The sequence below is a fragment of the Phyllostomus discolor genome, chromosome 4, assembly GCF_004126475.2.
Source record: "Phyllostomus discolor isolate MPI-MPIP mPhyDis1 chromosome 4, mPhyDis1.pri.v3, whole genome shotgun sequence".
NCBI classification, from domain to species: domain Eukaryota; kingdom Metazoa; phylum Chordata; class Mammalia; order Chiroptera; family Phyllostomidae; genus Phyllostomus; species Phyllostomus discolor.
In genome coordinates, this window is record NC_040906.2 from 42,286,060 (window position 1) to 42,300,969 (window position 14,910).

Genomic DNA, 14,910 nt, shown 5'->3' on the forward strand with positions numbered 1-14,910 from the left:
TTTGTGTGGTCCAGACCGACCTGTGTCTAGCTGCCTGCTGGACAGCTATAGACCAGAGGTAAAGACAAAGCTCACAATGTCCGAGGCTTTAGTTTCTGAACCTTTACTCTGGTTTGAACTGTCTGTAAAATTCCTACCCACTTTTAAAAGCCACATCAAAAGCTACCTCACAAATGCAGTATTTCATGATTTTTTCCCTCTGAGTTGTGATCCCTTACTCCTTTGAAATCCATGGTTCATTTTTACTTTTTAAATATTCAATATATTCTACCTTGCTCTTTCGTCAGTGTTCTACCTGAAAAACCATGTGGTGGTGTGGAAAAATGGGCAGTGAGACAGAACTGGGTTTACACCCCCAACTCCAAACCTCAGCTGCTGTGACCTAAACTCTTTGATTTCTCTAATAGGAAGGGTGATAATTTTTGTTTCTCAGGGTATGTGTGAGGACTAGTAGAAATAATGTAAGAAAAGATCTAGTATAGTGCCTGAAACTCATCAGGAACCTGATAAATATTAGTTCCTTCTCTTATTTCTTCCTTACTAGACTGTCAGCTTCATGAACAGCAGAACTACTCAACTGTCTCTCCATCTTCTGAAGTTCTCCTTCACACTATCTTAAACAGGGGCTCCCCAAAACATTTGTTGGGTTAGCATTTATTTAGTCAGGATAACTTTTAAATTTTAACTGGATAAATGATTGTAATAAATGTCTTCAAATTTTAGACAATACTTACTGATATTGATAACCTTTACTTGATTTTGGGGGATAAAACCTTATCTCAGGGTATCTCTGAACATTTTCTTCGGCACAAAAAGAATGGTACTGTTGGCAGTCTATGCTGCCCACATTGATCAGTCCAGTTAATGTCTGTAAGAGAAGGAAAAAGAGACAAAGAGGTCAAAGTGGTAAGAATAAACTTACCTTCATAATGACTTTATATATATTTGCAAAGGAAAAACTGTCACTATGAGATGGTTACTATATTATTTATCAGTGATTTTCATCAAATAAAGATGAGTAAGGGCTTCACATATAATAGAACATAAACTAGAAATCTAATTTTGTAGTTAGGTTCCTACCTAGTGCAATTATTGCATACTAAATAATTGATTTCATCTACCTATTACATAGGGAAAATAATATATTTCTAAAATTCAAAGTATTAAAACTAAGAACTAAGGAAGGTCTTCGCAATGCTGTTTCAAGGACTGATTTTTTCAAATGGAGACATGGGCTGTGGGGAGCATTCTGATTCATATCTGAATTTTAAAATTTTAATGAGCAGAGCACAAAATTGTATTTACCTCAAATGTTTAGATACCAGCAATCACTTTAACTCATAGGTTTGTTAAGTTTTTTTTAATATTAGAAATAAATATAAAATAGTACTGCATTTTCCATTCTGGTATTTAAATAATTTCTTTCCAATCTTTCATGAGTTATATAACACTATTTCTATGTGAATGAAATTTAAAAAATCCAGTGTGTTATAAATCAAGGCTATTTTTTGTTTTTAAGTCCTACAGTTGTGAAAAAACTATACATTTAAGATCTAAAAATAAAAAAGCAGATACATTTCATTATAAAATAAAGTAGAACTTTGGGTCAACTCTGGCAGAAATCTGGTTAAATATGTATGCAGTGACACACAAAAAGGGTAATCATTCTCTACATTCACCTAACAGACAGAAACTGAGTGGAATCTAAGTGGTATGATCAGAATTGTTATTAAATAAGTCAAAACCTAGAAGTAGGCTTACTCATCTCAGTTTCAAAATAATTCTGTTCAATAAACATCCTTAGTAAATGGTAAGATTTAAAATAAGCTAGTTTACTATACCCGGGCCATTCTTTTCCATTCTGGCATTAAAACTTGACATGGATGACACCACGGAGAATAGAAATCAACCATCCAGACTTCGTCATGTTTTCTTTGTTTAACTAGTTCACTGAAAGTACCAGGTGTCAGGGAGATCACCGAAGGATTCCTAAGATCCTAAAGACAACACAGCTTTCATTGTAACAGATGTAAACAAAATAGTTTTTCATATATTCGTGGCAAACCGTTGGCATCTGTCATTTAGAAAAAATTGTTTTTGAATGGTAAAAAGATACCTAAGGATATTTTAAAGAGTATCTATAGTGAATTATTTTTAAAAGGAAGAAATAATCCCTAATTTATTAAGTTTGGATTTTGACTATCAGTCTTCTTAAATCAAGGTATATTTTGTTGCTATTTCTAGGTATCACTAAAATAAAGAGGCAACTTTATTTAAGATTATGAGTAGATGAGGCAGGATTTCCAAGAGTTGCCCAGATGTCTACATTCACCATATTCAGTTCTGAAACCAATGATTGGCTGGAAATGACCCATTATTTAATTAATTATGGAAAGCCTTACACATCTATTTTCCTGCCATTCTGATGGGAGATACTACACAATGTCTCTACAGATCACTTGTTCCGATGTTGTTTTAACAAAGCTTCAGTCTGTCATTATTGGGTAATAGTAAGGAAGATGTTAGCTTCATTGGGGAAAATAATCAAAACCGAAAACTATTATTCTGGAGAAGGAGGGAGAGAAGAGTAGAACAGAGAATAGAGTGGTCATTGCATAAATAATAAGCTAAAATTTTTTATTCTTAAGAACCCTGTTAACTACTCTAGCCAAGCAAGACTATTAGCGGGAAAACAGAAGATGCTCTAGATACAGGACACTTCCATGTGATTATAATCACACAGGTGTGGCATAGCTGCCCAGGCTGGAAAGGGGCCCTCCAGTGGGAGTTGGGTCGGACTGCCCCCACACATTTCCTGGATAATAATGAGCTTACTCTTATCTCATATATATGGGACCTAAAAGAAATAAGGTATGGTGCTTCTATCTGAGAAAACATGGACGGTGTATGGCAAAGCTTTACGAAAAATTATTTCACATATTTAATAAATAGCTGTGTCTACTGTGTACAAGGCACTGAACCAGGTAATAAACAAAACACACTTATTGTTATAGTAAGTTTATAATAAAACATTAGTAAAATTTGAGAAATTCATTTTCTTGTTAGAAAATATTTTGGCACAAAAAATAAATCCTGTTATTAAACATGATTAACTATTTATACAAAGTGTAAACATACACAGACGGATCTATAGCCATGAACTTAACTTATGTATCTCTGCACTTCACAATACTATAGAATTAACTTACAATATGTCTGTGAGACAACTGTAATTGAACAGCAGTAAAAACCCCACCTCTATGAACTCCAGGATCTGTTCGGCAGAGTGATGTCCTTCGTACTCATGCACGTTGGACTGGTTGAACACCACTGTTGTTGGGTAAGCCTGGATGTTATACTGTTAAGAATGAAAAGACAAATTGAACATGATTTTATACATTTAACCTATCTGTTTCAAATTTATAACCAGCTTATCTTTATTTAAGTAACAGTGTGATTGAAAAAACCCATTGCTAAATGGCTGGTGACTGAAAAATTTTAGCCCGGCCAACTTTCACAAAGAAAATGGTACTGATGAGTACCTAACCCTTATTTATAGGTACTCTGTTGCATATAAAATCCACAGGCATGAAACACAGAGAGGTAAGCATGGGCAATTAAGGGCCTGGTGCCTTTTTACTCTCCAGAACTAAGAAGCATGAGGCTGCAAAGAGCAGGCTAATTTCTAGCATAAGTCATTTCTGATGCCCTAATAAGTATTCTAATTGTCTAGAAGTAGAAGAAAATCAAGCAAATAGAATAGCATGAATAAAGAAATATAGTAATAATTAATGTGACCATAACTATACTTTAGGTTAAAGAATTATGAATCATGCCCTAAGAATGTGGCTATTTTTTCTTTATATTCAAGATAGCTTTTATAGTACAAAACACTACAGTTTCCTCCTCAGAATTAACAGGAACTAAGGAAGCATTTCTTTAAAGTTTTAATTTTTATTTTTTAAAAAGTTGAAAAGAATCTGTAGATTTGCCATCATTGAACTTTACATCTTTAAAGTTGACACATTTATTAGGAAAATGGAATCTTTGACTAGGATTAAAAAATAACTTTTGATTGATTTATTTTTATACAGAAGGGACCTGGCCCACAAGCCAGGCATGTGCCCTGACCAGGAATCGATTCGGTGACCTTTCGGTTTGCAGGACAACTCCCAACCCACTTAGCCACATTGGTCAGGGCTCAAAACTAATTTTAGGAAAAATGAAAATATTTTTCAAACTTTTGTGAAATGAGTGCATATATCAATGATTCATTACATTAATAAAACAACAATTAAACATAACACTTACTATGTGTCTAGCACTTTTTTGGCACTTCAGTATGTGGTTTCTAATCTGTTTCTCACAACAATGCTACTAAGCAGCTCAAATTACTAAGTCAACTTTACAGATGAAGTAATTGAGGTTTTGACAGGCTAAGCGACTAGGCCAAGACCCATCAATTAGTGAGTAGTGAATCCTGGTTTGTTCTGGGTGAACCAATAGCATAGTTTTATACCCTTGCATTTTACTTGATTACCTATAAGCTATTTATTTAATAATTGAGATAAAAAGTAGAAAAACTAGAATTCAAGTTTAGATAATTACTGTATCTTTGCTTGGCATGCAAGGAATTAAAAACCAAAGGCCTTTTATTTCATTTTAAATTTATTTTAATGAAGTTTCAAAAGAAAATAAAAAGAGAATAATCTAACAAATACCCACACAACCCTTCCCTATATTTAAGGAGGATTGGCTGTTTTTGCCACACTGGTAGGCTGTGGAAGTTCTCTTTCTTGATCTCATTTCCTTCCCTTCCCGATACTCAGAGCAACCTGTAATGTTTGAGCACTTAAAAGCTTTCTGTAATTTTATCGTACTCTTTTACTATCCTCAAACCTTTTTTTCAATTTTACACTGTGTTTTTGAGATTTACCTATGCTGGTAAAGAGAGATCAGGTTTTAAATACTCCACTGTGTGACTGGATAATTAATTTATCCACTTACCTGCTATTGTTTTTGTGTTGATTTGATTAGATGGGGAGGGTATAGGGCTCTTTTGGTAGTTTGTCCTTTCTTGATGACTAGTTAAGTTGAACATTTTTCACATTTTTTGGATTTCCTCTTCTGCAAAATGTCTGTAAACTTTTCTTCTAGTTTTAAAAAAATTTATTTATAATCTTTAAATATTCTGGACACTAAGGCTTTGTTAGTTATATGTACTGCAAAAACATCATCAGCCTGTTCTGTTAGGTTTATAGTGTCTTTTTGGCAATAGTTTTAACATTAACGTAGTCAAATTAATTCATATTCATTGATTTTTATATTTAGTTTGCATGTGTGGGTAGGGTGAAAAATTATTCCTCATACAGATGCCATAAGCATTTCATCCTACATTTCCTTCCATTTATCTTTCTTAAAAAGTTTAGTTTTTATGAATCTTAATTTAAAATACACACAAAAGCAGAGAATAATGAAGTCTCATGTACTCTCGTGGCTATAAAAATAATTCACTCGTGGCTAGTCTTAATTCAGCTGTATCTCCTGGGACTCTAGTCCTACCCCAAGATTATTTTAGAGAAAATTCCAGATAATTTATCATTTCATCCATAAATATTTCAGTATATTCAAAATATATGGACTTTCCCCCCCAAATACATGTAACCACACTATCATTTTCTTTTTGCCCCCCAGCATATTATTTTATTGTTGTTCAAGTACAGTCATCTGCATTTGCCCCCTTCTTTCCCCACCCACCATCTGCATTTGCCCCCTTCTCTCCCCACCCACACCAGCCATCTCCACTTCCCTCCCCTGCTTCCACCCCCCTTGGTTTTGTCCATGAGTCCTTTTATAGTTGTTCCTGAACTCCTTTTTCTCCCATTATCCTCCCCCACCTCCACTCTGGTTACTGTCAGATTGTTCTTAATTTCAATGTCTGGTTATATTTTGCTCACTTGTTTTGTTGATTGGGTTCTACTTAAAGGTGAGATCATATGGTGTTTGTCTTTTACCTCCTGGCTTATTTCACTTATCATAATGCTCTCCAGTTCCACCCAAGTTGTCACAAAGGGTAGGAGCTCCTTCTTTTCTCTCTGCTGTGTAATATTCCATTGTGTTAATGTACTATGGTTTTTTGATCCATAAATTTACTGAAGGTCACTTAGGTTGCTTCCAGCCCTTGGCTATTATAAATTGTGCTGCTATGAACATTGAGGTGCATAGGTTCTTATGAATTTGTGTCTCAGGGTTCTTAGGATATAATCGCAGCAGTGGAATTGCCAGATCAAAAGGCAGTTCCATTTTTAGTTTTCTGAGGAAATTCCATACTGCTTTCCACAGTGGCTACACCAGTCTGCATTCCCACCAACGGTGCATTAGGGTTCCCTTTTCTCCACGTCCTGTTCAACACGTGTTATTTGTTGATTTGTTTATGATGGCCATTCTCACTGGTATAAAGTGGTATCTCGTTGTGGTTTTAATTTGAATCTTTCTCATGGCTAGTGATGCTGAGCATCTGATTCATATGTCTCTGGGCCCTCTGTATATCCTCTCTGGAGAAGTGTCTGTTCAGGTCCTTTGGCCATTTTTTAATTGGGTTGTTTGTCTTCCTGGAGTGGAATAATGTGAGTTCTTTATATATTTTGGAGATTAAACCCTTGTCTGAGGTATCATTGGCAAATATGTTTTCCCATAGTGTTGGTTCTCTTTTCATTTTACTGATGTTTTCTTTAGCCATGAAGAAGCTTTTTATTTTGATGAGGTCCCATTTGTTTATTCTTTCCTTTATGTCCCTTGCTCTAGAGGACATATCAGTGAAGATGTTGCTGCGTGGAATGTCTGAGATTTCCCTGCCTATGTTTTCCTCTAGGACTTTTATTGTGTCATGACTTATATTTAAGTCTTTTATTCACCTTGAATTTATTTTTCTGTATGGTGTAAGTTGGTGATCAAGTTTCATTTTATTGCATATAGCTGTCCAGATCTCCAACAGCATTTGTTGAAGAGGTTCTTTTTCCTCCATTTTATGCTGCTGCCCCCTTTATCAAATATTAATTGACTGTAGAGATTTGGGTTTATTTCTGGGCTCTCTATTCTGTTCCATTGGTCTATGTGTCTGTTCTTATGCTAGTACCAGGCTGTTTTGATTACAGTAACCTTGTAATACAGTTTGGTATCAGGTATTGTGATAACTTCTACTTTGTTCTTTTTTCTCAAAATGCTGTAGCTATTCAAAGTCAGTTATGGTTCTATATGATTTTTTTGTGTTTGCTCTATATCTGTGAAATAGATACTTTGGTACTTTAATAGGTATTGCGTTGAATGTATAAATTGCTTCAGGCAGTATGGACATTTTGATGATGTTAATTCTTCCAATCCATGAGCATGGTATATGCTCCCATCTGTTTGTGTCTTCCTTAATTTCTTTCTTCAGTGTTGTATAGTTTTCTGCATACAGGTCTTTTACCTCCTTGGTTAGGTATATTTTGGGGTACTTTATTTTTCTTGTTGCTGTATCAAATGGGATTTTTTTCCTGGTTTCTAAAAGTTAACAATAATTCCTGAAATCATCAGTTATCCTGTCAGTGTTCAAGTTCCCCCAGTTCACTCTTTAGTGTTGCAGTTGGTTTGTTTGAATTGCATCCACATGAGGCCTAAACTTGCATTTGAATGGTATGTCTTTTTTTTTTTTTTATTCTTCTTCCACTTACAAAAAATCTGTCCAATAAACTGGATGCTTGTCCTATGAAGTTCTCTGTGCCAGAATTTGCAAATCGCACACCCATGTTGTCATTTAACCTGTACCTCTCTGTCACTGGATTGTCTATACCCTGATAGATATGATGATGATTTCATTTAGATTTGATTTTTCTTCTCAAGACTATTTTACAGAGATCACGTTATACTTTCATCACAAGGTATAAAATTTCTAGTACTTCTTAGAACAAAAGAATAAATATCAATTGACCTCATATCTCATTCATTGTTTAATGTCCTTCTATTAGCTACTATTACAAAGAAAGCAAAAGAATAAAGCTATAGACTACCAAGATGTAATATTAAGTTAAAAAAATACAAAGATTTTAAAATAACTTAAAAATCATATATTTTATCAAGTCAACTAAATATTTTCCTGAGTTTAATAAATAAGACTATATCTACATTTAACTACATATATTATTCCATATTTTAATTCATCATAATTTTGTTAAATTTGTTTAAACAACATGTTACTACTCTAAATGTAGATGTATGTTTGAAAGTTGTTATGTTAATTTTGGATTAGAACACATTTTTAGTACTTTGCCTTACCATGTTACAGAGCCCCTCATGGACTGTACAATCTAGTGTACCAAACTTAAGCTGACCATAAAGATGCTTTGATGCTTTTCGTAACTCTGGCAATAAAGCTCGACATGGTGGACACCACTGTAAAAGAAAAAGTATTTATAAGCACTGAGCCAAATGAAACAAAAAACACATCATTTTTGCAATTAGCAATAAGCTAAGGAAAACTACACTTAGTTGCAAATTTTATGCTTTTATACTAGGTCTGTCCAGAAAAAGTCCAGCTATTCTTAATATAATAAGAATGGTTTGCATAACACTGATGTAACCTGGCAGCCAAGGACAGTGGATTGGAATGTGCATGCATGAACAATGACTACTTCACTGTACTAGTGAGTGGGTGTGGTAGATACACTGCTGGGTGAGCATGTGTACTGTGTGGCCACTGCATTCAAAATGACAGAGCAAGTAGAGCAATGAATCTGCATCAGATTTTGTGTTAAGCTTGAACATTCCTCTGTGTAAACTATTTGGATGATTCAGAAGGCTGCACCTATGGGTAACAGGTGATTGGCAGCTTCATCACAACAACAAGCCTGCTCATGCATCATGTCTTACGCAGAGTTTTTTGGCGAAACATCAAATCACCCAGGTGATTTAGCCCCTCTATAGCCCAGATTTGGCACCCTGTGACTTCTGGCTGTTCCCAAAACTAAATCACCTTTTGAAAGGGAAGAGATTTCAGGCGTCAGTGAGATTCAGGAAAATACAATGGGGCAGCTGATGGAGATTGGGAAAACTGTGCGAGGTCCCAAGGTGCCTACTTTGAAGGGGACTGAGGCATTATTGTCTTGTGTACAATGTTTCTTGTATCTTGCATCTTCTTCAATAAGTGTCTGTTTTTCATATTACATGGCTGGATACCTTCTGTACAGACCTCGCATACTTAATCCTTAGAGAGGTAAGTACATCAGTGCTCTCTTGGATGCAATGCATGGTAGTAGCCAAAACTGGACAACACAAATCTAGTACCCATGATGGTTCAAAGTTATCTAGAAAATATCTTTTTGCTTTAACAAGAAAATCTGACAATATTGAATTTTGACAGATAAAAATAACTTACAGGGGCAAAAAAATCAACAAGCCATGGTTCTTTGTGATTGGCAGGAAAATTCTGAGGTCCAAGTGTGGTAACATGAGAATGAACACTTTCTTTGGCAAAGGCAAGTATATCATAGAGAATCTTCTTTCCTTTGAAATGGAGTAAGAGAAAAGTTATAAATCCACATTCTGTGTTTTATGCATAAAAACATTTCAAAGTTATTATGCTTAAAATAATAAAGGAAGGAAGATAAACTTATGAACAAATTGATTTCGGTGAAGTTTAAATGTTTTGTAAGGTATACATACAGGGGCACCCTTACTTTTACCCTTCTGTTTCTTGGAGGATTCAGTTAAAATGTCAGTATCTTTTTGAAAATGTTGATTCATCCTCAGTGGCAGAATTACAACTTCCTTGCAGTATTGATTTTTTTATGCTTGCCTGATCTATTCCTATGGTCTAACTCCTAATTTTGTTTCTTCAACCTAGACTTCTATTAAGAATTCACGTGCCTCATTATCAACTAGCTGGTGGAAAAATTAACCTGGAATCATATAAACATTTCAAACATAATATTATGTCCAAACTGAAGTTATCTTCCCCCTAAGCTGCTTCTTAATTTCCCCATCTTGGCAATAGCATAATCATCCACTAGGTGCCTAAGTAAGATTTCCCAGAGTGATTCTTGCCTTCTTCCTGTGCTCTTGTATCACTACTCCATCCATTCTGTTTCTTGCCATCTCCAACCTCAGTTTAGGCTACTGCTGAAATTCAGTTTGGCTTACTGCAATAATGTTAGTTGGTCTTTCTGTTGTTCCTTAACTATCATATTTTTTCAGACTGTAAGGAATAATGGTTGTTAATGCTGCTGTTGAGTTCTGTTTACATTTATATTGGTGAAATATTGTTATTTATGTTATTAAATATTGTACCGCATGTTTTACTTCAAAAATTTTTCCCCTATTTTCCTCCTCTAAAACCTAGGTACGTCTTATGGTATGAAACATACGGGGTAATCCATTTTCTGCATTGCTAGTGCAAAAAACATTAATCACGCTGCCACTGCCTAAAGATCATACACAGGGTCTGGCACAAATAATATCCCCTTTTTTATTAGAAAATCTTTTATTACAAAATCATAAGCATGTAATTCTGTAACATTAACAATATTACACTCAAGCACGCTGTATGACATTTTAGGTGAAATGTTCAAATTAAAACTATAAATTGCCCCCACTGGCGTAGCTCAGTGGATTGAGCGTGGGCTGTGAACCAAAGCATCGCAGGTTCAATTTCCCAGTCAGGGCACATGCCTAGGTTGCAGGCCACGGCCCCCAGCAACCGCACATTGATGTTTCTTTCTCTCTCTCTTCCTTCTTTAAAAATTAATAAATAAAATCTTTAAAAAAACTATAAATTATTATGCCCATATTATTACCCCACCAACCACAATCAAGTAGGCGTTACTTCTGCCGGACACTGTACTTCTTGGCTTGACAAATAATGGCTTTCTCAATCAGCACACAGTCCCTTTGACTTAGTCACTCAATGGTCAATATTAAGTCAAGTACCTATTATGTCTCAGACCCTATTTTAAATGCCATAAGGCATGCAAAAATAAAAAATAAAAAATAAAAAAGACAGTTTTCCTTGAGCTTACAGCCCAGTAGAAAAGACAATTTCACAAATATTTAAATATGGTAATAATGACACCATATTCTGCTTCCCCCCACTGTTCAGCTGCTGCTTCTTGATTTGTTTAACAAATTCCTCTCTTAGCTTGTCCCTTAAAAGTGATACTTAGAGTCTTGATCTTGTCCCTCTGTTCATTCAGACAAGTTCACCCTCCTCCAAAGCTTTAATTCCTTGATATGATGATTACTTATATTTACATTTTTGGCCCAAATTCCTCTCCTTAGGCTCAGGCCTATATTCAGTTGTGAACTGGGGGTGCCTACTGCACATCAACTCCTCCTCCAGTGTTCTCTGCAGGAAGTGATGCAGTCAGTCACTCAACTGTCAATTCACCAAGTCAGAAACTTGGGTCTTCTCCTCCTCTTCTCCCACATCTAAACAATCATCAAGTTATACCGATTTTGTATTCCTGTTATTTTAAAACTCTGCCCACTTTTTTCCTATCCACATTACATTATTTAATAAGCAGCCATTTTTTCTTACATAAATGATTATACCAGGCTTCTACCTGCTCTCCCTTCTTCCAGTCTTGCTTCTAATCACTCTAGGCTTCCAGTCACCTTTCTAAAATGCAAAACCATTAAAATCGTATCTCTGTTAAATCCACGAATGCTTCTGCTGCTTCATCCTCAGCACAGAGTCCAAATTCCTTTACCTGACACATGTAACACATAATTTAGACCCCTGGTGCCCTCTCCACCCTCAAGCCTCATTCTTTCCCAACATTCAACATTCCAGCTATCCTGTCTTGCTTTCTAAGAATAACTGAGGCTGTCTCTTAAGAGTCCATGAATACAATTGCTGGTTTCTTTGCTTAGAATGTGTTTGCCACCTCTTTATTTAAGCAAGCATTACTTATACTTTAGATATCAAGGAAGAGATTGCTTTCTTTAACCTCAGAAAATTATCCCTCCTAAATGTTCTTCCTAAGTGTAACACATGTATATCTCTTGGCGGTTGGTCTCCAAAACAGCCCCTAGTGATCTCAGCCTCGTATACTCTTACCATTGTTGTACCAGGGTTGGCATATGTGACCAACAGACTATGGTGGATGTGGGATCCAACTATAACAGATATTGCTGCTTCTCTGTGTGTGTGCCTTTCTCTGATCATTCATTCCGGAGAAGCCAGCTGCCATACTGTGAGCAGCCCCAAAGACAGACTCGAGTAATAAGAAACTGAGGCCTCCTGACTATCCCATGAGCCAGCCTGGAACCAATCCTCCAGCCGCATTCTACCCTCAGATGACTAGAGCCCTCACCTACCTTGACTACAACCTCATGAAAAGAACTACTCAGCTAAGCTCTTCTCAGATTCCTGAACACCAGACACTGTGTGAGTTGATAAATGTCGTTTAAGTCACTAATTTTTGTGGTAATTTACCACTCAGAAATAGGTAATACTCCCCACTTCAGGCATTTTAATATATGACCATTGACATGTCTGCTTTCCTTACTAGTCCATAATGTTGTTTAAGGTAGAGATTAAGTAAATTTCACAATGTTTCCCTCTCCCTTGTATAAGTAGCACATGCAAATGACCAATACCTATTTAAATCCAAAGAAATGATTTAAATTATGCTATAAAATTAGTGACAGCACATAAAAGAAAGTATAATACTTGGGGAATTCCTAGTGTATTTCCTGGGGGGGATACTAGGTCAAGTTTTGAAGGGTGATTTAGAGTTTGCTAAATAAAGGGGTGGACAACACTAGGTTTATAGCTGTTCATATGGAGAATTCAATGAATAAATACAAGAATAAACTCTGTTTCACATACTCACGAGTACAAACCTACTTTCACCAATGCCTATATTTTGAGGGTCAGGAAGGAATGATTACAATGGAGGAGGAAGAAAACTTCTGTACAAAGGTACTGAAGAGTGAAAGAACATTGTGTTTTCAAGGATCCCCAAGTAGCTGGAGCTATGATTATTTGGAAGGGCAGAGATGAGTGATAAGGCCAAAAACGCCAGCAAAGGCAGACTGTGAATGCATCCTGTTAATTTAACAACTAAATACTGAGTTCCTACTACACACCAGGCACCATTCTAGGTGCTGGAAATAGAGCAATGAGCAAAACAGACAAAGTCATTGCTTCTATGAGAAGAAATAAGAAATTTATTTGAAAAGAAATCTGGAGTCAAGGCAGAAAAGTGACATGAAAATGTTCCAGATGTTCAAGGGAATAGATGCAAATAAAATCAGTAATGAATTGTAAAGGAGAAAGGCTATGAAACAGAAAACTGTACCAGAGGATGGTATTGTACATGAAGGAGATTATAGACCTGAAATAAGGCCGCAACTGCAGAGAAGAGGGGGAACCTGAGAAAGATTTTAGAGGTAAAAAAGAACAGAACTCCATTATTAAAACTTGGTCATTCTAAAACTTTAAGGAGGTAACATTTAATTAGCTGTAAGCCTAGGCTTTGGAGCAGACATATTTGGATACAAAAATCTACCTTGACTGGTTACTGTTGTCATGGGCTAAAAGTAATTTGACCTTTCTAAGTCTCAGTTTGTTGTGAAGATAAAAAATGAAAGTGCACAAGTATGCAAAGCCTTTAGAAAAACGTCTACCTTAGAGAAAGTGCAGAATAAATAGTTGTTATTACTAGGATTACTTTGCCAAGCAAGCTCTGTTCATATAGTTCCTGTGGCTTAACGGGACAAAGTTCTTGTTCTTCTGTACTTACTTTGGGAAACTGAGCTTTCAAATGTTACCTCAATTCACACAGTACCTCCTGGCCTATACTATGCAGAAGTCTCTGTATTTGATTTAATTAACTTATACATAATGCCCATTACAATGCTTTTCATATTTGTTTATAGATCTCCTTCCTCTCACCTGCACTAGATATTTTAAACTTCTTGAGAGCAAAGCCCATGTCTTACAACTTTGCATTTCTAACACCTAAAACAGGGTTTGTCACATAACAGGCAAATATCTGTTACTCACTTAACTGTGTGTTAGTTAATAGTTTGTCTCTTTTGCTACATTTCACCTTTTCTAGGACAGGGATTATAATGTATACCAAACCCTAGGAACTGGAACTTTGCTTGAATGCAGAGCTAAAGTCCCAAACAAGCTGAAATGTAGAAATGTAGTTATAAATTCAAGAAAGATGACAAAACAGTTAACGGAGATGTTTGGTAGTCTAGTTGAGGAAAAATCTGAATGAATATTTATAAATTGCCCATAATGGCTGAGATGCTACATTTGGCAAACTGGAATGAAAACTGTAGGTGCTACTTTTGTCAACAAGCAAGAAATGCACTTAAATTCCTTCCTAGTCTAACGTGTCATCACAGTTCTTGCTGAAACACTGATCAAGAGTAAAGAATATAAAATAACTAATTCAAAATGTCTTTCCCTGCAAGAAACAAATTTACTGATAAATGAGAGCAGAATTATTTATAACTATGTCCATACAAGGTAAAAAGTAAAATCACAGTCATACCTTGTTTTATTGCACTTTGCTTTACTGTGCATCACAGATGTTGCATTTTTTTACAAATTGAAGGCAAGACCCTCCACCAACAAAATGATTACAACTTGCTTTATTCTGTTGGTCTGGAACCGAACCCACAATATCTCTGAGGTCTGCCTATACTATTTGAAAATGAAGATAATTTTTTTTTCATTTTTTCCCTCTTACCATGATGAATCTCATATTCTTTGGTTCCTTGTCCTTTAAACACTGCTAGACACGGCTGGAAAACATAGAGATCACTGCAGATGGCCGGTGCAGAGGAACAGTCAAACTTGCCAATCTGGAGTAGAAAAAGAAGGTTCAATTTGACGAAAATAAAATCTTCTCCATA

The 14,910-nt window shown here is 35.7% G+C and overlaps 1 protein-coding gene across 3 annotated transcripts in view; it reads right to left on the minus strand.

Moving 5' to 3' along the window:
* DNAJC10 (DnaJ heat shock protein family (Hsp40) member C10) overlaps positions 1-14,910 on the minus strand; it is a 53,949-nt gene that overhangs the window by 7,607 nt on the left and 31,432 nt on the right. For all 3 annotated transcript variants that reach the window (XM_036023217.1, XM_028509149.2, XM_028509148.2), the window contains exons 13-18: positions 14,745-14,859; positions 9,413-9,540; positions 8,314-8,430; positions 3,257-3,358; positions 1,842-1,997; positions 735-868 (exon numbers count right to left, since the gene is read on the minus strand). In XM_036023217.1, the coding sequence (XP_035879110.1) occupies positions 735-868; positions 1,842-1,997; positions 3,257-3,358; positions 8,314-8,430; positions 9,413-9,540; positions 14,745-14,859 (752 nt within the window). The remainder of the gene's footprint in view (positions 1-734; positions 869-1,841; positions 1,998-3,256; positions 3,359-8,313; positions 8,431-9,412; positions 9,541-14,744; positions 14,860-14,910) is intronic.